At 40.1% G+C, this 21,999-nt stretch overlaps 2 protein-coding genes across 2 annotated transcripts in view; both read right to left on the bottom strand.

Moving 5' to 3' along the window:
- LOC311306730 (microtubule-actin cross-linking factor 1, isoforms 6/7-like) overlaps positions 1 to 5,233 on the bottom strand; it is a 41,989-nt gene extending 36,756 nt beyond the window's left edge. Inside the window, exons 1-13 of the mRNA XM_084435278.1 lie at positions 5,109 to 5,233; positions 4,228 to 4,394; positions 3,532 to 3,691; positions 3,356 to 3,440; positions 3,003 to 3,244; positions 2,632 to 2,751; positions 2,422 to 2,529; positions 2,083 to 2,301; positions 1,585 to 1,788; positions 1,048 to 1,279; positions 692 to 918; positions 320 to 442; positions 118 to 219 (exon numbers count right to left, since the gene is read on the bottom strand). Of these exons, the coding sequence (XP_084291404.1) occupies positions 118 to 219; positions 320 to 442; positions 692 to 918; positions 1,048 to 1,279; positions 1,585 to 1,788; positions 2,083 to 2,301; positions 2,422 to 2,529; positions 2,632 to 2,751; positions 3,003 to 3,244; positions 3,356 to 3,440; positions 3,532 to 3,691; positions 4,228 to 4,394; positions 5,109 to 5,204 (2,085 nt within the window). The 5' untranslated portion in view covers positions 5,205 to 5,233. The remainder of the gene's footprint in view (positions 1 to 117; positions 220 to 319; positions 443 to 691; positions 919 to 1,047; positions 1,280 to 1,584; positions 1,789 to 2,082; positions 2,302 to 2,421; positions 2,530 to 2,631; positions 2,752 to 3,002; positions 3,245 to 3,355; positions 3,441 to 3,531; positions 3,692 to 4,227; positions 4,395 to 5,108) is intronic.
- A 14-nt stretch (positions 5,234 to 5,247) lies between these two features.
- Positions 5,248 to 11,443, bottom strand: LOC311276161 (uncharacterized protein; the record flags this gene model as incomplete). Its single annotated transcript, XM_084385702.1, has 4 exons — positions 11,173 to 11,443; positions 5,600 to 6,226; positions 5,364 to 5,420; positions 5,248 to 5,271 (listed from the first exon to the last, which is right to left on the bottom strand). The coding sequence occupies exons 2-4, from the start codon at positions 6,161 to 6,163 to the stop codon at positions 5,248 to 5,250; spliced, it is 645 nt and encodes a 214-aa protein (XP_084241828.1). The 5' UTR covers positions 6,164 to 6,226; positions 11,173 to 11,443.
- Positions 11,444 to 21,999: the final 10,556 nt, after the last annotated feature.

The following is a 21,999-nucleotide window of genomic DNA, read 5'->3' as shown; positions in this document are numbered from 1 at the left end:
AGATAGAAATAGGGATGAACAGACAATCCTTTGTGATTGTTTAAATGTTGTCAGCAGCAAGTACAGCATGCATTATGACTGAAAAGAATTTAGACTTGTTTCTTGTGGCTAACTCACCTGCATGCTGTCCTGATAATGGAGAGCCATTCGTAAACATTCTTCTAACTTACTGTTGCACCCTGTCCAAATCTTACTGAGATTGTTCCATGTGCCGTAAAGCTGCGGAGAAAGACTGCTGGGTAGTGAAATTTGAATAATTAACTGTATGATGTACAACAATTCTATAGGGATTAGGCTCAGTTCAGTTTCAAATACAAACCTCATCCAAGCATTTGGTGACCTCTGGTTTGTCTGTGTCACCACAGGCTGACATGAGTTCCATTCCCAGAATTCCTAGTGTGTCCAGGTCACCTTGTAGAGAATCAATGTCTTCCCTGAGAGTCTGAGAAGGCAGGATAAGAAAATATGGATGGTATGAGACCAAGTGTCTCTTTAAAACAATGAGGGAACATCCTTAAATACTCTTTTGGAAGCTAGTCCCCAGCATAATATGTACTTGCTAGAAAGATTACACTGGTCAACCAGCTTTTTTCAGCTTTTCTGTTTCACCAGCTGGACCAGCACCAAACCAGCAAAGTCCAAGCTGTTTAAGCAGGGAAACATTGACTACAGTGTCATTTGTGTACCCTACCTGCATGGTCTCCAGGCTCTGTCGGATGGTTTCTGAATCTGATCGACTGGAATTGAGGTCCAGAACAGCTTGTTGTGCATCATTCAGTCCAGCTGTCATGTCACTCACGTCATTCCAGAACCTGACTGCCAGATCAAGGAGGTTGAGAAGCAACTTTTCTTTCTCTTGAGCTTGTCTTTGAGCCTCCTCCCAGTGGCTTGTTAGACTGCAAACCCGCTCTTGAATAGCTGGAATTGGAAGGAGATTTACCAAGATTATCATAGTAAGACATGCATTATGCATTTGAAAAAAATATGCTTATGAGATGCTTTATAATGTGTATTATTTAATGCTGTATGTACAAGGAGATGAGGTACCTGCGCAAATGGAACTGTCCCCAACAGCCCCTGTGTTGGTCAGGAGTTCCTGAGCCTGTGTCCTCACACTGCTGAGGTCCAGATCCAATTTGGAGAGCTCAGACAGTGTGTGCTTGTTGTCCTGTAACTGCTCATGAATTCGTGGGGTAAGGCCTTGAAGAGCAATTGAAGCCTGCAGATGACTACACAGACGCTCCAGTCTCTCTCCAATCAGAGTCATCCTCTCATTCAGCTGACAAGGGCACACAGAGAGTATGGAGTGAGCTAACATTTATATGGCTAAAATGTGGCAATAATGTCTTTCTATACCTCTATAGCAAAATGAAACATATGCCTTCTGGAAAACAGGTTATATTTGTTTAAGGTGGCGTTCCTGTAGCTCAAACAGTTGGGCACAGCACTAGCAATGTCATGGGTTTGAGTCTCAGGGTAAGCATACGCATACCTTGAATGCAATCTAAGTCACTCTGGATAAAAGTGTCTGCCAAAATGCATAAATGTAGCTAACATAAAAGTCTTCATGTACAGGTATGTCACCTGTGTATAGCGGGGTAGAGACTCCTCCAGAACTCCAGCAGCTTCTCGAACCCTGTCTCTGATGGACAGATGCTGTTCTTCAGTGTCTCTGGCTTTCTGGCAGAACTCCTGTCCCTGAGCTGTATTCAGGTCTGATAGACGCTGGGCTATCATGATCAGCCGTGCTATCAGTGGCTTATGCTCTGCTATGGACTCTCTGATACCCTGTTTGGAAGTAATGGAGCACCATGACTAAATGTTGGTCGTTGAATTGCTTTATCTGAAACTACTTAATGAATGACTATTTATGAAGTCGAATAACATTACAAAGTGAAATCATTTTCAAATGAACTGTGTGAATTATTAAATACAAATGAGCTATTAAAATCTTTAGAGAATACTGCATACTGCACAACAATTATACATTTTCTGAAATAGTCCAATGTGTTGTACTTGTAGCACATGTGACACACTCAAAGGAGTTCATGCCTTGCTCTGAAGATGCAGGTTATTTAGTACCTGTAAGAGGTCCTGTTGTTCTCGGAAAGCCTCGTAGCTGATGGTGTTCAGGGTAAACTGGCCAATAAGGGCTTTGGTTTCTTGTAACCATGGTAACACCTCAGCATAGCCTTCTGAGAACTGAGACAAGAGCGACTGAGCATGCTCCAGTTGAAGCACAACGTGGGAATTAGTGGCAGTGGTAACCTGACACTGCTCCTGTAAAGTGCCTAGGGATGACTTTGGAGACAAAAAAAGAGAAGATAGATGTTAACACAGAGTAGTATTTTGTTGGTCCTTGAGTAGGTCCTTGTGTTGAAATATTTCAAAAGTGGCATTATCTCCAGGACATTATCTTACCTGGAGTCTCTGTGTCTCCCCTTCCTCATTGTATGTCTGCAGGAGTTCCAAAATCTTCACCATTTTCTCAATGTTAAACTTATGCTGCAGAATCTCTACAGCAAGTATCTGCAGAACAACATACATCATATGATTGATTTTGAAGAACTTTACAACATTTACAACAGTATATACACAGAAAAAAATCTTTGTAAATGTGCTAAAACTCACTTTCTGCTCATTGAGATGGGATGCAATGATGTCTGGGTCTAGATGAATGACTCTGAGATCCTCCAGTGCCAGTGAGGTGTCTCGAAACCAACCCAACTCTTTCTCAACAGCCTGTTCCAACTAAGAAAAACAGGTTCATTTAGCAGCTGCTCTTATCCAAAGTGACTTACAGTAAAGTTCAGCATCCTGAATTTAGATGCCTTGCTCAGGAAGCCACTTCCTAAGCCACTTTCTGCAGCACACTTTAGACCACTACACACAATGCTGCACTGCACTGGCCACAGCGGTCCACCAGAACAATATATTGTGTATGTGATTAGATTCTGACATGGCCAAATAAAGGACAAAGCAAGTATCCATATGCCTCTTACCTTCTGCCTCTCCGCAGAACACAAGACTGCATCCCCAGTCTGACTCTGAGCAGCAGGAGCCAGCAGCTCTCTCTCAATACGACCCAGCCACAGGTGGAGGTCTTCCTGACTGGAGGTACATCGACTAGACGCCTCTAGAGCCTGCTCCAGCCTCTGCAGGACATCAGCACTGCCCAGACTCATCACTGAGTACCTGATACGCAGACCGTCTACCCGCTCCTGCACCAGCTGGGTTTCCTCCTCTTTAGAATAGCATGTGAAGGACCAAAACATGTTCGAAAAATGTTCTTGTGGGTATTGTACGAAGGTTAGTTTAATCAATTAAATCAAAGTAGAAATGGAGGAAACACCACCTGAAATCGTTTCCATGAGCTCATGAGCACATTGTTGAAGTTTCCCCAGGTCGACACTCTTAGATTTGATTTCTTCCATGACTGACTAAATGGTGATAGAGAAATGTTATTTCTTTCCACATTGACATGGTGCAATACGAACATTTATTAATGAAATTTTGCAATGTTTTGCTAACCTTGGCCTGTCCTGTGGCTTCTTGCAGATGGAGCATCCCTCTCTCGGCAGAGCGGAGTTCGGCTAAGTCCTGATCCACAGATATGAGCCATTGCTGAAGTCTGTCTGTCCTCTCCTGGAATAGCTGAGCCCTTGGCAGAATGACCTCCAGAATCCTGTGTCTGTCAAAAAACTTGTATTCCTTCACTGCTTTCTATATGTGGCAGTATTATTTAATGAGTTCACACTAACATCTAATCAGAAATATGCAGAAGAGTATGCATATTTGGTGTGCTGTCCGAGAGGAGGGCTCCAAGTTCGTAATTTGGCCCGAACCCAGAGTTCTCCCCCCATATCCCTGAATGGGATAGGAACAATCGAGAGTGAGGAGTTGGGGTGGTGGAGTGATGCTCAAAAACAGACAGGGGGACAGAGGTATCTGAACGTGTTCTTCCAGAACTTTGTTAATAAAACATAATTTGGAAGTGTAAATTTGCATTGAGAATATATATAATGGTAAATCGGTGAGTCTCAAGCAAAATATGAGTATACCTGTGTATTATCTCTGCTGCCAGGGATATTAAGGGTTTCAGATGTACCCACCCAAAGCATCATATGTTAAAGATGTTCTGGTTGGTTGTTTTATATGTCAGTCAGGCAGACCCATCTAAGTGGGTAGTTCTGGACCAAAGTAAGCTGCAGTGTGGACCAGACTGACCTGCTGTTTGCGCCTTCAAGTAGAGCCTCCCACTTGAGTTTGAGCTGTGAGAGCTGCACTTTGGTCGTTTCACTGTCATTTCCCTGTAGCCCTTCTGCCAGGTGTGGACCCTCCTGCATCATGGTCTCTATACTGGGTCTTCTGTCCACTAGGAGGCGCTGTAAGAGCTGCAGGACAAGAAATGTTTTTGGACAAATTATATGTTTCCTTCAAAGCCAAGGGCTTGCAAGCAAGTGGTTCTCAATCCTGGTCCCAGAGTACCTTAGCACTGGACATTGTACACCCTTTGGCAATTTTGGACACGTACAATTTTGGACTTTTTAAGTGGCTTGCTTTAATGTGTTTATCTTTGAAGAAGGCCTATTGAAGACTATTGAAGAAACTTGCAGAATTAACTTCCTAACACAATGTTGTAGAACATTTCTGTCTCAAAATCATTATTTTGTCTTTGAAGACGCTTTGTATGAGGAAGCAAACACACATTGTGTTTACAGAGGTATTGCTACTTCTGAAAATCTACAAGTTTTATAATGCACCTTGGTCTCTCTTTGTGGCACTTAAGCCAAATGCTTGTATCATGTATCAGAGGAGCATTGTAGACTTTCGGGTATGTTTCACCTCACTCACTAAGCTAACAAAGATGGCTATTTCAAATTACGAGGTGAATGACTTGTTTTTCCCTCGCTTTCTTATAATATACACAAAGGCAGTTAGAGGCTCATTACAAGCATGAACTTAGGCTTCTCAACTCAAGGAAGTGGAATTTCATGACAAGACTTTTAAAATAGGTAAATCTATTTTTACTATTCATTTGTACATATATTTATGTATTAATTGTTTGCTTGTTTGTTTATATAGCAGTAACTGATTTTTGAACATACCTTCTGTTCTTGCAGTTGGGCTCTCACTACCTTGAACTCTGAGGATGGTGGTTTTTGATTGGCTGTCAACTCCTCAATATCACAGACCCAAGTCATCAGTGTTTCCAGATTTTGCTGGAATGTCAACGGATCCCTGAACTCATCGTTCAGAGCCAAAGCACTTCTGCCATCCTTAACATAAGACCAAACAATATGCTAAAAATGTAACAAAAATTCATAAAGAACGTAATTTAAGAAAAGAACATTGAACTGTACCTTCCATTGATTTACACTTGATTCCTGGTCTGAGCTTGACTGACCATCACTCTGCAGCTGTGAATCACAACAATTTATTTGATTGGAAAATGAACAACTGGTGAACACAGTTGATACATTGACTCCAAAATCAGTTAAATGAAAATGGTAAATGATGGTAAAAAAGAAAAGAAAAACTCGATGAAGAACCGTAGTTTGATTTTTTTTTTTAAAATCATTATTATAAATTGAATAACCTCTGCAAGTTCCTCAGCAGCTCCAGTAAGGACTCTAACAGTTCTGGTGACAATAGGGTCACCTCCTTTCCCCCCAGTAGGATACTCTGTCACCTCCACAATCTCTGTCACAATAGTCTCTGTCACCTCTGTGACTTCGGTAACCTCTCGAGTGTTCAGAGGCTTCCAGGACCAGGGACTTCCAGAATCCCTTCTCTGCAGGCTGGCTCTTCTGTCCATGGATCCATATTGACTAAGGGGGGATCTTCTGTACTCGGGAACGTTAGACCTTCTGGGCAAAGACCCATTTCGTGGTGTTTTAACTGGGGATGGGGTGCTTCTCCAAGCATTGTCCAGAGTGCTGGTAGTGGTGACAGTAGGGGCTGGGGAACTCCTCTGCTTGTCCGGTGTTGGAGTTTGTCGAAGAACATCTTCCACATCCTCTTTCCTTTTCTCTTCTCTAGGAGGCTCTGGGAGCGGCCATTCTCTCCGTTGCTGGTAGCACTCTTTCAAGACGCTTTCATCTGACTTAACATGTTTGGACTTTTGTCCCAAACAGCTAGGTCTGCTAATGAGGTTACCCATGATTCTTCAACCCAAAGGTTAATCGGGTCCCTTTGCCATACATACAGCCGTCGCCTAAACTACCTACAACACAAGGAAGGTCAAAGTGAGAAGATACTCTTCTTAAACAGTAAAAACACTTCTACCCCTTTAAGGAAATGGTATTAGTTTCCAGTTTCCTACTGCAGGTTCATCCAGGTCTGACAAAGACCACTGAGTTAAAATCTCAATTAGATTCCTTGTAGTCCTACAAAGGAGAGTCTTTTACCACTTTCACGCCAACAAACACCACCATCATTATTTATACGACAGAAAGGGTAACACTTGACTGAGACTCTATCCTGATCAAGAGGGGCCAGATTACTGCTGGAGAACTACAACATGAACACAGAATTGCTAGTACTAGCCATACAAATGCAAGTGACAAGCCTGTTTATGAGGGCAGTCTCCTCCAGGATACCCACGGTTCCTCCTGGCAGACACAGCCACTGTTCTCTGCCAAGACTGTCCCCGGGATGGCCCTGGGAAACTATTTAGCTCCTGATCAAATATGACAGGCATGGAAATGCTGCTTCATTTCATTGCTACAAAAGAATGAACAGTGTTTTTTTAGTGCACGTGTTCATGGTTTACTGGGAGACACAGACCACAAGCCTGAGTAGCAGGACAGGGATGAACACATAGACACAACCAGTCTACTCTGCACAGATACTATATGACACTATCGACACTATTTGATTTAGTAGATATTGAAACAATATGAGACTATATAATTATGGTCTCTTTCTCAGGAAAAAGGCGAACAAACATTAAAACTAAATGATTCAAACCGTGTTCTATGTTTTATACATAACAAATTCATACTTTTTTAAAGCTATACTATGTAACTTTTGGCCCTCTAACTGCAAGTTACTTGTGGAGGAACAGTGTTTTGGTCATTGCTTGAGTTGTGCTTTCGGCTCTGCTATTCTGTGCAGATGCATCTGATGGTTTGAGGTGCACCACTGTGCCCATGGTTACAAAAATCGCCTTGTCAGAATAAATGGCACTAACAACATCTAAACTCCCCCAATAATGAAAGAAGGATATGTGGAAAATATGTCTTATGAGCAGGTAAGTAACTTAAATGCCATTGTTGTTTTGATTTGTTGAAATCAATTGGTTTAAAACAATGTTAAAGTTTGGCATCGCTGACATTAGACATAATGATTGCTATTAATTTCAAGCAATGGTGGAAACTATAACTTGACAAGGCTATTTATTGACAAATAGACCAGTAACTGGTTTAGAGATTGGAATTGTTAAAAGCATAAACATTGTTTTCTTTTTTTTATCTACTCAATGCACAGCAAATGTGATGGTATGCAGATTCAAATTCATGATTTATTACAGCACTGTCGCTTTCTTTTTTGCTTACAAATTCTTTTCAGTTTTAGGTTCAAATGTTGTGGCTTCAAGCTACTTGCACTGCATATAGTAGTAGTTTGACCCTCTTTCCTTTATTTACGGATATGTTTTTTTTTTTATGATGTGCTTGCTCATTATTTAAATTTTGTTCATTTAAAACAAATAAAGAATGCAATGACATTTTGACCTTTTAGCTGGACATTCCAGGCACAATATGCCGGTCAGTTTTGTTTGTGTAGGTAATACAGAGCTCTACTGAGTGCAGATAAGAGTGTATGTTAATTGGCACAGGTGATCTGGGTCAGTCCAGGTCATTGTGGTTCACTGCATGCTAATGACGGGTGCTGAGGGAACTGGCTCCAGACACCAGACAGACTCAGTGTTTCTAGATCACTGGAGCAGAAGACTTAGTATCAGCCCACATTCTAGCAGGGTGGATTAACTTGTATAATGTGTGAATTGACATTGCTAACACGTGACAGGAAATACTGTAATGATGAGTCTGATGCTATGGACATAGAATAAAAATTTATTGAGCTGTTATTTTCCTTTACTTCTTCCCCTACCTTGAATGTAGGGTGTGAGTAACTGAGTTTATGTTAATTTGGATGGGGGGAGGGATTTCATTTGAGACAATCTGTCATTTTTTTCGATTCAATGAATGTACAGTTATGTTTTGTCTTGTTAAATATCAAAAAAAAAAATTTGATCATTGAGCAAAACAATTAAGATATTTCTATTAACTAACAAGAAACTCTGATTAACGAATTAGTAATTGATAGCGCTCAGTTGAATGCAGTAGTTCACTGTTATAGCTAATCAGTAACCACTATTTTGTCATACCTCCAAGAGGACTACTTATAACAACTATAACAGGTTCATAATTAACATGAATAATGCTTCATGTATAATTAATTCGGTAACCCTTTAGTTTAGGGTCCAATTCTCACTATTTGCTTATTAGCATGCATATTACTAGGATATTGGCTGTTTATTAGTACTTATAAAGCACGTTCTGCATGACCATATTCTATATCCCTTAATCCACCCAATACCTGCATTTAACAACTACCTTATTTACTATTAATAAGCAGTAATTAGGAGTTTATTGAGGCAAAAGTCATAGTTAATATAGTTAATAGTGAGAATTGGACCCTTATCTAAAGTGTGACCATTAATTCTAATGTGAAGATCATTGGATGGATTTTACCCACTAGTAATGACTCAAGCGTTACATCCTTCTAAAGGAATTACAAATTATTTGGAACAGTATTCTAAAGTGAAAGCATGATAACTACCTAATAATGACTGAAGTCACTGCAAGCATTTAATGTTTTTTTTTAAGGTTTTGGGTAACACTTGAGTCATTACTAGGGTTACAATGATCTTAACTTTAGAATACTGATCCAATAATTAGTAGTTCCTTTAGAAGGATGTAGTAAAACTTGAGTCATTACTATCCAAAACCTTACAAAAAGCTTACAATGACTTCAATCATTACTAGAGAGTTATCATGTTTTTGACTTTAGAATACTGATCCAAATAAAATGTTTTTCCGTCTGGAGGATTTGGTAATACTTGAGTTGTTACTAGTAGGTCATCATGATCTTCACATTATTCCCATTAATTCTGAACCTGTATAGTAGTTCTTAGTAGTTCTAATAAAAAATGACTGATTAGTTAATAGTGAACTACCTCATTCAACTGAGCACTATTACTTACTAATTTGTTAATCAGAGTTTCCTATTAGTTAATAGTAGTTATCAAGCGTAGCGTTAGTTCTGGCAGGTCACGTTAGTCAAGCTCGCATCAGCTGACCCTCAGCTGATCCACATCTACCTATAGGAATACAAAGGTTATTGCTGCTCTCCCTGCTCTTATCCATGCTAGGCTGCATGGACGCGCAGGGAGTTCTCGCCCAGAACAGAACCATACCGCCAATCCAAACTGTATGCTAACTGTCAATCGTATTTGATGATAGTGGTCCTGACAGAAATGAGAATGTTTATATTGCGTTACTCATTTGTTCCTGTAGTTATTAATTAATGACGGAACAGTATTCCAAAGTGTTACCCATTTTTCTTCATTCATGAGCACTCAAAGCCATAAAATCTATATGCAGTTGTAACAATATCACTATTGACAAATGCTCTTCTTCAAATTAACTTTAATTAAATTAACTCATTCCATCCATCTCATGCCTAGCCTTGGTGGTTAACACAAGGAGGATGGGAGGGAAAGTAGAAATAGTCATTAATGTAAGAGCAGTGACACCACAGCCATTTGAATATAAAGATTTACAAGCATTATGGCATGGTGTCTAAAACGTGTGATGGCTGTTTCAATGGAGTTGGAGGTGACACAACCTTCTACACCTCAGCACTGAACATCTCAAAAGAGGTGATGCCATATTTTGCATTTAATGAGGCAATTCCCTGTTTTCTTAAAAGGCCAGCAAGGTTTTTGTAATGATGCGGTTTGACCATGGAAGTCTTGCTGGTTAAACTTTGTTATAGCAGCACACTAACATCACTGAGTGAAAGAAAGTAATTTTCTAAAGCTTGTGATAAATGAAACCGATTGATTCCCCTTTGCATGTTTATCAACTGGTTATCTGAACCAACCTTCCACTTAACCTAACTCTGATGTAGTCTGATTTCAGACCACCCCGTGTAGCCTCTTGATATTGATTTATGAGGCCCGTCTGTGACTGGCCTCCCAGTGAGTTAGATTAACCCCTGTGATGGACAGCTTTGTGTATCAACAATCCATAAAGCAAGATTAATTAAGTCTCAGCTCAAACTGAAAGATTCTTCTGTCATATTCTAACTAATGATATGCTAAATAAAGAAAGGGGGCAGAAATGCTCCACTTTACCTATTAAACCAATGGGTGTGGGTGCTGTCAGAGCACCCTGACAATACCCTTTCCTAATCTGACCTCAATATGGCAGACAGACGGTGTATACTGGTGTCCTTCTGCTGGTGGATTAACTCGTATCCAAAGCAGTGAGAGTGCTGGCTCTCTTGAAGTGTACTTATGTGTTTCCTAATAATCATAAATTAGCGCTGTCTGTCTTGGTGAGTTTGTGCGGTAATCATTATAGTGGTCTCTCTAATTAACGAGGAGAGCAGTGTGTAACCCACTAGAAAGATAAGAGTGTTTGACGATAATTCATAAGTAAAAAGTCAATGCATAAATGCAAAATATGTATAAACTGTTTTAGTCCAATTGATTGGTTTTATTTTATTTTACAGTACGTGCACTTACGTGTACTTACAGTGTACTTACCTAAGAAAGTGCTCGTTAATATAAATAATAATATATATATAAACTACATGGTTTAAGGTTAGGTTCAGGGGTAAGTTTAGATTGGTACCTAGTTATTACCCAGTTACTGTAATTACTATGTACATGGGGAACAGGACTGTAAAATAAAGTGCTACCAATTGATTTTATGCTTTAGCCAACATGTTGATATAGAATCTAAAAGTTTATACTACAAAAGGGATGAATAACAAATTGTATTTTATTTAACTTTAGTAGAGGGTTTGGTAATTGCCAAAGAATATATAATATGAATGTACTAATGAAATAATTAAAAAAAATAGATACTTACATACAGTACAGTAGCAGCAGTCACAAACAGCAGCAAATGAACTAATTACACCCAAATCCTTGCAAGCTGTTTCTATCCATACCACATTTGTGCCAAAATCCCCTTCAGTGCATAGCATCACTGTCTCCCTGCATCCAAAAGCAGCTGGCGGTTTCAGTGAGAAAGTTTGAATGAGCCCACCATGAGCTGAAAGCGGTGGCGGTTGTGGCGGTTGGGGTCTCGGTGGTGCATACTTACCCCTGTTCATAGAGCAGGACAAACGTCTAACCGAACAATTCCACAAGTTCCTCCGTCATTATTCAAACAGGAGAACAAAAAACCTGTCTTCTCTCAGCATCCTTTGAGAGGCCTTCCTTTCCAGCGGGAGCGACGTATAAACATGCGAAACCTTCACATTCACTTGCTCAAACAGGACCTCACTTACTCACAAATCCCGGTTTAAACACACACACACTTTATGCAAGATGACCCATGCTTTTCCGTCGCCCACAGCCACAAGCAAACAATGTCCCTCTTTCCCTCCGGCTGCCCCCTCCCGTCAGCGGTATTCTCTCTCTCTTGCCTTTGTTGTGCACACTCCGATAGAGGAATTCCTTGGTGAAGCAAATGATGGGACATTCAGCGGTTAAAAAAAGTTCCTTAAATCCTGTGTTTCCAGGTCCAGAATCCTACATATTCCCCATCTGGTGATTTTGGTAGAGTTAAGGCAGGTCCGTAAGTCGGCAGCCTGTTGTGTGAACTCTTGTGCCAGACATTTAGAAAGAGGAGCAGTCCCTTCACCTCCCTCTTTCCCTCCCAGCACTAGCCCCTCCCCCAGCTCCTCTTTTGGCTCACAAACTCCGCTTCTAATGAAAACGAGGTGGATAAAAAAGCTTTCTAAAGACCCCCAGGCTGCTCCCGAACATTCACATGTTAAGTGACAGCTGCCTCCAGCCCCTCGCTCTCGTTCTTCCCTCCCTCTCCGCAGCAAGTGCAGGGCAAACCGAGGCGGGCTACAAAAGGAGCCAACCATCCCGCACACAAAAACCCCCATGACTATTCAAAGCCCCCGCCACAGCTACAAAGACGACTAATTACTGTAAGACATCTCTGATTACTTTTCAAGTCACTTTCAGTCCTGAAATTGCCAAACAAACAGAGAACAGCAGAGAAAGCGATAGAGTGGAGGACTCGTCAGAGTTTCATGGGAGTTACGTGATGCTGAATCTCCACTTTCTGCTCCATTGCTGCTTGAGAATAGAAGCTCCTATCACCTCTATGTCTAGGTGTCAAATCTCAAATAATCCTTCTGATTGGTTCCCATGGGGGAAGAGAGGGAGAGTGAGGACAGGTGTGTATAGCAGGTGCAATGAGGACAGGGGAGGGGGGAGAGACTCAGGTGTATAACAAACACACAGTTCTCCCATTCTTTTGCCACACAAAAAGACTCAACACCTGCGCTCTTACTTGGCCTTATCCTCCATCTCACACAAAAAACACTCAATTGCTCAATAGAACAGGAAACTAACATATGGGAGAGAAAATTGAAGTCCTTGTGATGCCACTGTCAATTTACACACTGTGCCCTCGAAACATATTTGGACGCTTAAACCACACTTCAAAATGCATGATGTCATTGCAATAGATACAAAATGCCAAATCCAATAGGATTTTAATCAAATACAATATAACAAGCCCAGCTTTCATGCAATTTTTTTAGACACACACACACACGAACGTGCATGTTTTGTGGAGACTTTCCATAGACATTTTGATTTTTATACTGTCCAAACTGTATATTATATCCCCGTACACTAACCTTACCCCTAAACCTACCCATCACAGAAAACTTTCTGCATTTTTACATTTTCAAAAAACATTACACTCTAAAAAATGCTGGGTTGTTTTAACCCAACGTTGGGTTAAAAAAATGCAATTTAAAAATGGACAAACCCAGCCGTTGGGTTACATTTTTAATGTAACCAATGCAATTTGTCCATTTTTTTATTGCATTTTTGTCCATTTCTGATTTTGTCCAAAATGCAATTTGTCCATTTTTAAACTGCATTTTTTAACCCAACGTTGGGTTAGTCCATATTTGACCCAACATTGGGTTAAAACAACCCAGCATTTTTTAGAGTGTAGTTAGTGATTTATAAGCTGTTTTCCACATGGGAACCAAAAATGTCCCCTCAAGAAATGGATAATGGATATTGGGACATTTTCCCCCATAATGTAGGATTTACCAGGCCAGGACCAGTAAAATGACCTCACTAGTTGGTTGTCATAATATTTCACTATATAAGTGAGGACATTTGGGCCTCACAATTATAGCCAAACCTACACACACAAACAAACTTACAATGTGTTAACTACATCATTGATAACAATATGGGTAATGCTAGACAGTGAAAGGACTTTGATTGCTAATCTAGCAATTATAGCTATAGGTATTATAGCACTGAGCAGAGTTCCTCCTGTAGGGCCCGTTTACACCTGGTTTTAAGATGCGTTTTGGTCGATTGGATCACATGGTAGACGACTGAGACACATACCCGTTTACACCTGGTGTTTTAATCCGTCTCTTTTGTCCACTTTCAAACACTTCTGTCCTGATTTCTTCGAGGGGAGGGTCTATGACCGGGTAAATTTATGGGCTTTTCAGATCTTTCGATCTAATAAGTTCATGCAATTTACATATATGAACACGACCAGAGAAAACAGAAAACAGAAAATGATCACAGAATACAGTGTAAGAATGTGGGTCTTTGAGAATGCTTGACCTTGAGCATAAAGAGCTGGGGCGATGGTACGGTGTGGGTCATCAGAGTGGACCCCACCCACGTAGCAGGAGAACCAGTGTCCACAGAACAAGGAAGTGGAATGGGGAAGAGTGGGAAATAAAGATGAAAGCTTGCAGAAGAGCGGCAGAGTGCACACATCCACTTTATGATGATGAATGAGTCCCTCTAATTCAGAGGGGACTTGCAGAAGAGGGGATGACACGGCCACTACACTAACCACAGCACTTAAATTATTAACCCCAGCCCATCCCCCCTATTGAGACAGCCAGGAAAATAAATCAGACAAAAGGAGGAGACGAGGAAAAAAGAGGAGCAACAATGCCTGTCACCCTGACTGTCCTGGGAAAGGGAATTCAGTGGTGTGATCCCAGGAGGTCAAGATGTTTAACCTGACCAGGCTCTTAAACAGAGACAGGGCATCAATGTCTGTCCTGAGTTATGGCCCTTAAACAGACCATTCTGAAATTCTTTTTGTGATGTATGTGAATTCACATGGCAAGAATTTTTTTGGGTAGCAAATTGTTGGGTAGCAATGTGCAATCCTGCCCTGATCAAATTCAATACAGTACTTATCTTATATGCTATGTGTAACATTACACATGTATGACATCACAATATGTATTATTATATTAATGTACAAAAGATTTCTATTACAAATAATTGCTGTTCTTTTGAACTTTCTATTCATCATCAAAGAATCTTGGAAAATCATGGTTTGCACAAACATTTCTACATCTCAACATTGCTAATAATGAGAAATATTTCTTGAGCAGCAAATCAGAATGATTTCTGAAGGATCATGTAACACTGAAGTACTCCAGTAATGATGCTGAAAATTCAAATGAACTATGTTACGAAATAAAGGAAGAATAAAGTAATACAATATAAGAATAAAGTAAGCATGAAGGTTCCCCCCAACCCCACCCCTAAACCTACCCATCACTGGGGCATATGCATATATCGCACAAAAACATGCAAATGCGATTATACAAATTCATTCGAATTAGCCACCATTTCGCCAAAACTTAAAATAGTTACAAATTGCCTTGAGATTGTGTTGATAGATCCATCCATAAATGTATTATTGATCTATGTGAACAGATAATACCAATGTAGTAATTCTGAGAAAGAACCAAAGAGAGAGTGACGTAAGCGTCGTGTCAACACTTGGCACTGCCGCCATTATATACCCAATCTGACACCTGATCCAGGCTCCCTGATCACTCAAAGGGAAAATTGAATTGTCCTCTCATTGACCATATCGTTTACCCAGTGTGTGAATCATATGATAACGTTGGTCAGGGAGTTGACTGTATTTAAGTTATTCACTCCTATGGCAATGTCAGTCTTACAATCTACAAACGAATGTATTCTGCAGTTCACATGCTATGATGTATATAGCCTATTGTGCACAATGGACTGTAAAGACTATAAAATCTCTGATATGAGTAATAATTCACTTCAGATCTATTGTCTGCCTGGCAGACTGCTGCACATGTGAAATGAATGAGGCTTGTATGTTAAGAGAGTAGCAGATGAATCAGCGTAATGCCAAATGGGTTGCAGATGTGCCCAAATTTGATCACAGGTCCCCTGTGTGTAAATACCCAGAGAGCCTTAAAGTGGATTAATCCAACAGACATGTTCTCCTCCCCCACCGTTCCTGCTTTCAAATCAAATAACACACAATGGCTCCTCCAGTATATAATTAGCACCTCAGCGGACATATCACACCCTGTTTTTGAGGCTGTCCGTGAGCCTGATGATCAATGGAAAACTACAGAAGGATCTCCTTTGAGCAGCAAAATCAAAGTGTCGTTCCACAAACACAGTGATGTGTCACCAGAACGTTCACTTCCAAAAACAGACTGATGATGACCGGCTCAATGTGAAGAGCTTCCTTGCTGGGATATTGAAAATTAAACCATCACAGGGGATTAAAAACAAGGGGTGACAAAAGAAGCTGACAGAAAGAATTTTTGACATTTATTTAAAGTAGTAAGACTAAAGTAATGCTACCCTTTTGAAAAGGTAGTAAGCCTCAAGCTACAAACAAAGTTGCTACTGTCACAAAACGGTTGTAGTATAAAATGCATGAAGACAAGAAAATCACAGGAATAGTCTTTAATTCCAACTCACTTACAGGAACGCTCAGGGAAACTGAATCACAACCATATTACCATAGACAACAATGGACAAAGACATGAACTCAGGATACCAATAGACAGGAACTATTGAGATAATTAACAAGACAACAGGTGAATGGAACGACTAATCAAACAAACTGCAAACTAGGTCAAACAGACAATTAAGGGAGACAGAACCAAAACACAAAGAAAATAGCCAAAACAGAACATAACTGTAGCTCCTCCTCCCGGAAGGTGTGTCCTCACGCCGTAAAGAGTCCATCTAGGGAGGGAGGGAGGGAGGGAGGAGGGAGGGAGGGCGGAGGCTCTGGCAGAGGATAGGGAGCCAGGGACGATGACAGGAGACAAGACCAGGGTGGTGAAGATGGTGGGAGGAGCCAGGGTGGAGACAGGAGCGGAAGGAGTTCGGTGGAAATCCCGAGTCCAGCCAAGACGATGGCCCACAGCGGAGTCGAGGGAGGGAGGAGCCATGGTGTAGAACTCCTTATCGAGGCCATTGGGACTACAGATGGAGACAGAGCCGATGGAGAAGGATCCCAGAGCGCAAGACAGAGAGCCGATGGATAGGCGCGAGACCACAGGATTCAGAGGCCACGACGGAACCTTAGCGACAACCACCTGGGGTAGAATTAGGGTACCAGAGGGCTAAGGTGGAGCCGGAGGGACTGAAGGCAGAGGTGGAGCCGGAGGGAGGGTGGAGCCACACAGAGCCATAGGGGTGGAGAGATGGCGCTCAGTGGATGGCTCACAAGTCCGTGGCATAAGCTAGGCCAGTGGTTCTCAAACCTGTCCTGGAGGCACCCCAACACTGCACGTTTTCGTTGTCTCCCTAATCAAACACACCTGATTCAACTCATCAGCACATTAACCCATGTGATAATGAGCTGATGAGTTGAATCAGGTGTGTTTGATTAGGGAGACAACGAAAACGTGCAGTGTTGGGGTGCCTCCAGGACAGGTTTGAGAACCACTGAGCTAGGCGACGTCCAAACAAGGTGGAGTCGGAGGGTCGAGGGAGCAAGGTGAAGCCATAAGGTCCATGGTCCAGGTGGAGCTAAGGTAGAGAGGAGCCAAGGAGAAGAAGTCTAGACAATGGGCCGAGGGAACGGAGCTCATTATGACAACATTGTCATCTGTACGCAAAAAATTTACAAAAAGAAAAAAGATTTCCATTTTTTGGACCACATTGTCGTGTTAACGTACCCTCAATCTTAACCTACATACTACATACGTCAACACCAAACAATTGTGGTTTGCATTAAAAGTACACATTTTCCTTAAAGGGATAGTTCACCTGAAAAAAAGAAAGAAAAAAGAAAATTCTGTTTTTATTTACTCACCCTCATGTCCTTTGAAACATGTATGACTTTCTCTCTTCTGTGGAACACAAATGAAGATATTTTGAAATGAGGGCCAGTAAATGATGATTTTTAGATGAACTGTCCCTTTAAGGCATTGATTATTCATAGACAGATATTTCACACTGATGATATGCACTAATATGAATAATATAATAATTTCATAATGAACAAAGAAATGACATTTTCTGTCAGAACTTCAAAATATGGTTTTATTTGTTAATATTAGTTCGGTCATGACAACTCTCTGACTGTTTGGCATGGTAATGCTTGTGACAATGTTGATATGTTTGGTCTTGGCAGAATAGATCTGCTGCTGCTGCAGAGTAAGTACAGGACTTGCTACTGATAATACAGACATGATACACTGCTGTGAGCAATTAAGACATGCTGCTGTTGTACAATATAACATACATGAATTACCTGTAGCAGATCTATACAGGTGGAGCTGGGGACGGTGGAGGGTTTCTGAAAGCGCACTGAAACTGCTACAGCAAAAGCTGACCAAGTATTTGAAGGTTGAGCAGCGAGCTCATTGGCTACTGATACAGCAGGAACCAATCAGCTGTACCCTATTGAGAGTAATGTGATTCCAAAAAGATTGAGTGAAAGGACCGATCAGCCTGAGTTTCACAACAGAACTTTATATTTAACTACATTGGTTAAATTAAACTAGCAATCAAATATAGTTCAAAATCATTTATCAATCTTAGTTCATGTTAATTACAACATTCAAAAATTCTTTATTCAAGTAAAAGAGTGCTCTGCCTTCGGAAGTTCTAGATGGGCCAGTGTGTTTCTCAGAGGAGGAGGGGAACTGATGTTAGCACGCTGTCATTAAGGGTACAGACGAGAAAAAGGAGACCACGCTGTGCTGTAACCCTTCACCCTGCTCCATCACGGCTCTGTTTGCAGGTTATGTGTGTGAGGCTCATTTGAGATGCAGAGCTAGCCACAGGCTCAGGATAAAGAGAGACACAGACACACAAAGACTTTAGCGTTAGCAGGAAGCAATGAATGAGACCCTGGGCAAGAATCAAACCAAAGGGGATGCATTTTTTGTAGTGATGCGCCTTCTTTTTTTTACCGAAACACCAAAGTAAAATTTTCAATTTAGATGAAAAATAAAAGTTTTGTAATTAAATTAAAGTGACTGGGTACCTGAACTCGTTATGCTCTTAAGCCTGTCGTGTACTCAGGTGATAAACTAAAACTTTCATTGTAAAGTTCTTTGGCAAGCAAGATGCCTCTCGAATTTTCAACTGAACAAATTTTACATATTGCTATTTTAGCATAATTTTTTATCACTCATCCACAAAGCTGACATGTTTACCTGATGTAGCTTAATATGTAGTCAAATGCATCATTGGAGAAGTGCGAATTAAACAAACTGTGTCAATCAATGATTTTGGCCCTTTATAAATATAAATATTTGTCTGCTGAAATTTTGGTGCATCACTATTTAATTTAATTTAATAAAATATTTACATTATTAGTTTACAAAATTATATTTTATTTATTTGCTTGCATTACCCTGATCAATAATTACATTGCAGTGTAATTATCTGTTGTTTTATATATAGAAATGTAACAATCAAAGAAAAAAGATTCAGCACTTTTCAGACATTCTACTAACTATAAGTAACTTTACAATTACGTAAACTTATTCTACTAACCTGATCCCGAACATAACAGTCTACTAATACTCTAATGAGAGTTAATTGACATGCAGTTGCAAAGTTACTTACTGTATAGTTAGTAGAATGTCTAAAGTGGACTATCAAAATAAAGTGTAACCAACGATTCTTCACATTTATAGATCTCAGAATTGTGTTTGCTAAGACAAGTGTCATTATTACTATTATTCATACTCGTACTGACAGCTAAAACTTAAGGTAACTCCTTTAGGCAGCATTTGTGATCCAGACATGAATGATTCCTTAAATCATGTGTCTTCAGACAGGAGACATGAGCTGTTATTTTAATAAGTGATCAGACGCACCATTTTCACCTGCAAAGTAAAACAGGTAAAAATCCCAACAACATACTTGCAATAATCCCATAACTTACACTGAAGGAGGAACCTGAGTCATATCTAAAGATCATAAGCAACTGCATAACATCATGCTAAAACCCAATCAGAACACCTTAGCAACTGCATAGCAACACCCTGGCAACCAGCATCATGGCAGCAAGGTTTGAAGGGGCAAGAAGAGAATAGTTTAAAAAAAAGATGCTTGTGTTCCTCTGTAGACATTAAGTATAAAAATAGACCAGAGGAATGGCAGTGGACGGCTCAATTACTGTTGATGTAAGTGAGACAGTGAAGAGATAAAACAGAGGGACAAGTGTAACAACTTTTCTATTGTGGAAAGATAAGAGAACTCCCACTGTAAGATTCCTGTGTTTTTCTCCAGTTCGTCACTGTCTCATCTGAGTCTAATGTGCTTTCAGAGTGCTCTCTCATGTGTGCACGGGGCCCCAACACAGACCTGCGCCCCACTCTCCTCAACCAGCCTTAACACAAAAGAGCTCTCCTCTGAGGAGCTGCACCTCTCCCTCTCTCTCTCTCTCTCTCTCTCTCTCTCTCTCTCTCTCTCCTCGCCCGCAGGGATCTGGGATTTATGGCTATAGCTCAAGCATATTCTTTGAGCATATTTGATAGGGATTCTTACCCAAGCACCATGGGGACAGTGTGTTACAAGCATCAGATTACCGCCTTTGATCAGCTTTATTCTCATCACAGAGATTTTTCCATCAAAAAGGGCCCTTGCCCACTCAATTACCACTGAACAAAGAGGTGTGCCATATTCCGGATGTCCTCAGGAACAATGTTCAAGGTTTTTTTTTTTGTTTTTTTTTTCAGGTGGTCATGTTACAGTATACAGTATATTGGAAGCTTGTTCCTGGAATAATAAAAAAAAATTAAGTTAATTGCGACTTTTTATCTCACAATTCTGATTTTTTTCTCGCAATTGTGAGGTTATAAATCGCAATTCTGACTCTTTTCTTTGAATTCTGACTCTTTTCTTTGAATTGTGAGATATAAACTAGCAATTGCGACAAAAAAGTAGAGAAATGAGGGGAACAATTTTTTATTCGGTCGCAGAAACAAGCTTTCGTATGTGATAAGAAAATTTCATACATAAAAAAAAAAGGTTAAATGAAAAATTCAAATAAATGTATTGGTTCTTATATATCCACATTCTCACATATTCTTTTTTTAGTTATATGTTTAGTGTTAGTTATGAGTTATAATCTAGTCTAATATTGTAGTCTTAAATCTAAAAACACAGGTAGCATGGCATAAATGTCTCTCCACTTCACTGAACTTTACTGTCCAACCCTGTACACTATGATGTCATGAGAAATGAGATGCTATACTTCACAAGACAAAAGGGTGAAAACCCTGGGTGGAGACGATTAAAACTGGTCTCAATAGTGGCACAAAAGAAACTTGAGATTATTCAATATTCAAATAGAAATCTGTAGAATAACGAGGAACAGAAGAGAATGAAATAAGGATCATGAAATGTGGGTAAATGGTGGACATAAACATACTTTTTTAGAATTTCATGAAGAAAAAGAAAAGTCAGAAATGTTATTTTTGGTTTTACACTTAAATACAAGTGAATGAGTAACAGTGATCATGTGACTCAAGCACAAGATTTTATTTTTGAACATACTCAAATCCCGCTGGAGATTTTGATCATCAGGTTTATTATCAGGAATGCAAATCGTCCACTTGAATGTTTCATGTTTTCTATTCAATTAGAAAATAATTCAAAATAGAAGCAATTTCAGAAGTGTTCTCAGATGTTCTTGACCCCAGTGTATGTGAGAAACTCACAGCAGGATCCAGTGGAGGCAGTCTCATCTCCATGGCCTTAAGCCAGTGTCGCAAGGCCCTGATCTGCCCTCTGAACTCACTCTGCCACTGACTCCACTCCTCTGAATCCATCCTGTGAGAGAAAATACGAGAACACATTTACACTTCACTTATACAGTGGACAGTAGATAGATGAATGTGAGCAGAGTTTAAATATAAGCTATGCGTTTCACATGTTTTGGTCACTACATCATTCCCAGACTTCCATCTGTGGTACTTCAGAGTATCCATTATTCTTAAATGTAAATATTAACCATAAAGAAGGAGTGGATGAGTCCCTGTGTTTGACTGGTAGTGTACAGTGTGTTTGGTTTGTTTTTTTGTGGATATTTTTCTGCCTACTGTTGTCTGGTTTGTTGACTGTCTACTAGTGCCTGTACTTAATCAGTTCCTCTTATTACTCAGCACAAAATAAAAGAACATTTTGACAAGATGCTTGTTACTGTGTCATAATTAGAATAGAATACAATAGAATACAATAGAATATATAATTAAAGGTACACTATGTAACAGTTTTTTGTTCAAAATTAACCAAATTTAAAGGGGACCTATTATGCCTATTATACTGAGATGTAATATAAGTCTCAGGTGTCCCCAGAATGTGTCTGTGAAGTTCCAGCTCAAAATAGCCCACAGATCATTTATCATACCATG

The sequence above is a fragment of the Rutilus rutilus genome, assembly GCF_951802725.1.
Source record: "Rutilus rutilus genome assembly, chromosome: 17".
NCBI lineage: Eukaryota > Metazoa > Chordata > Actinopteri > Cypriniformes > Leuciscidae > Rutilus > Rutilus rutilus.
This window is presented reverse-complemented; position numbering and strand designations above follow the sequence as displayed.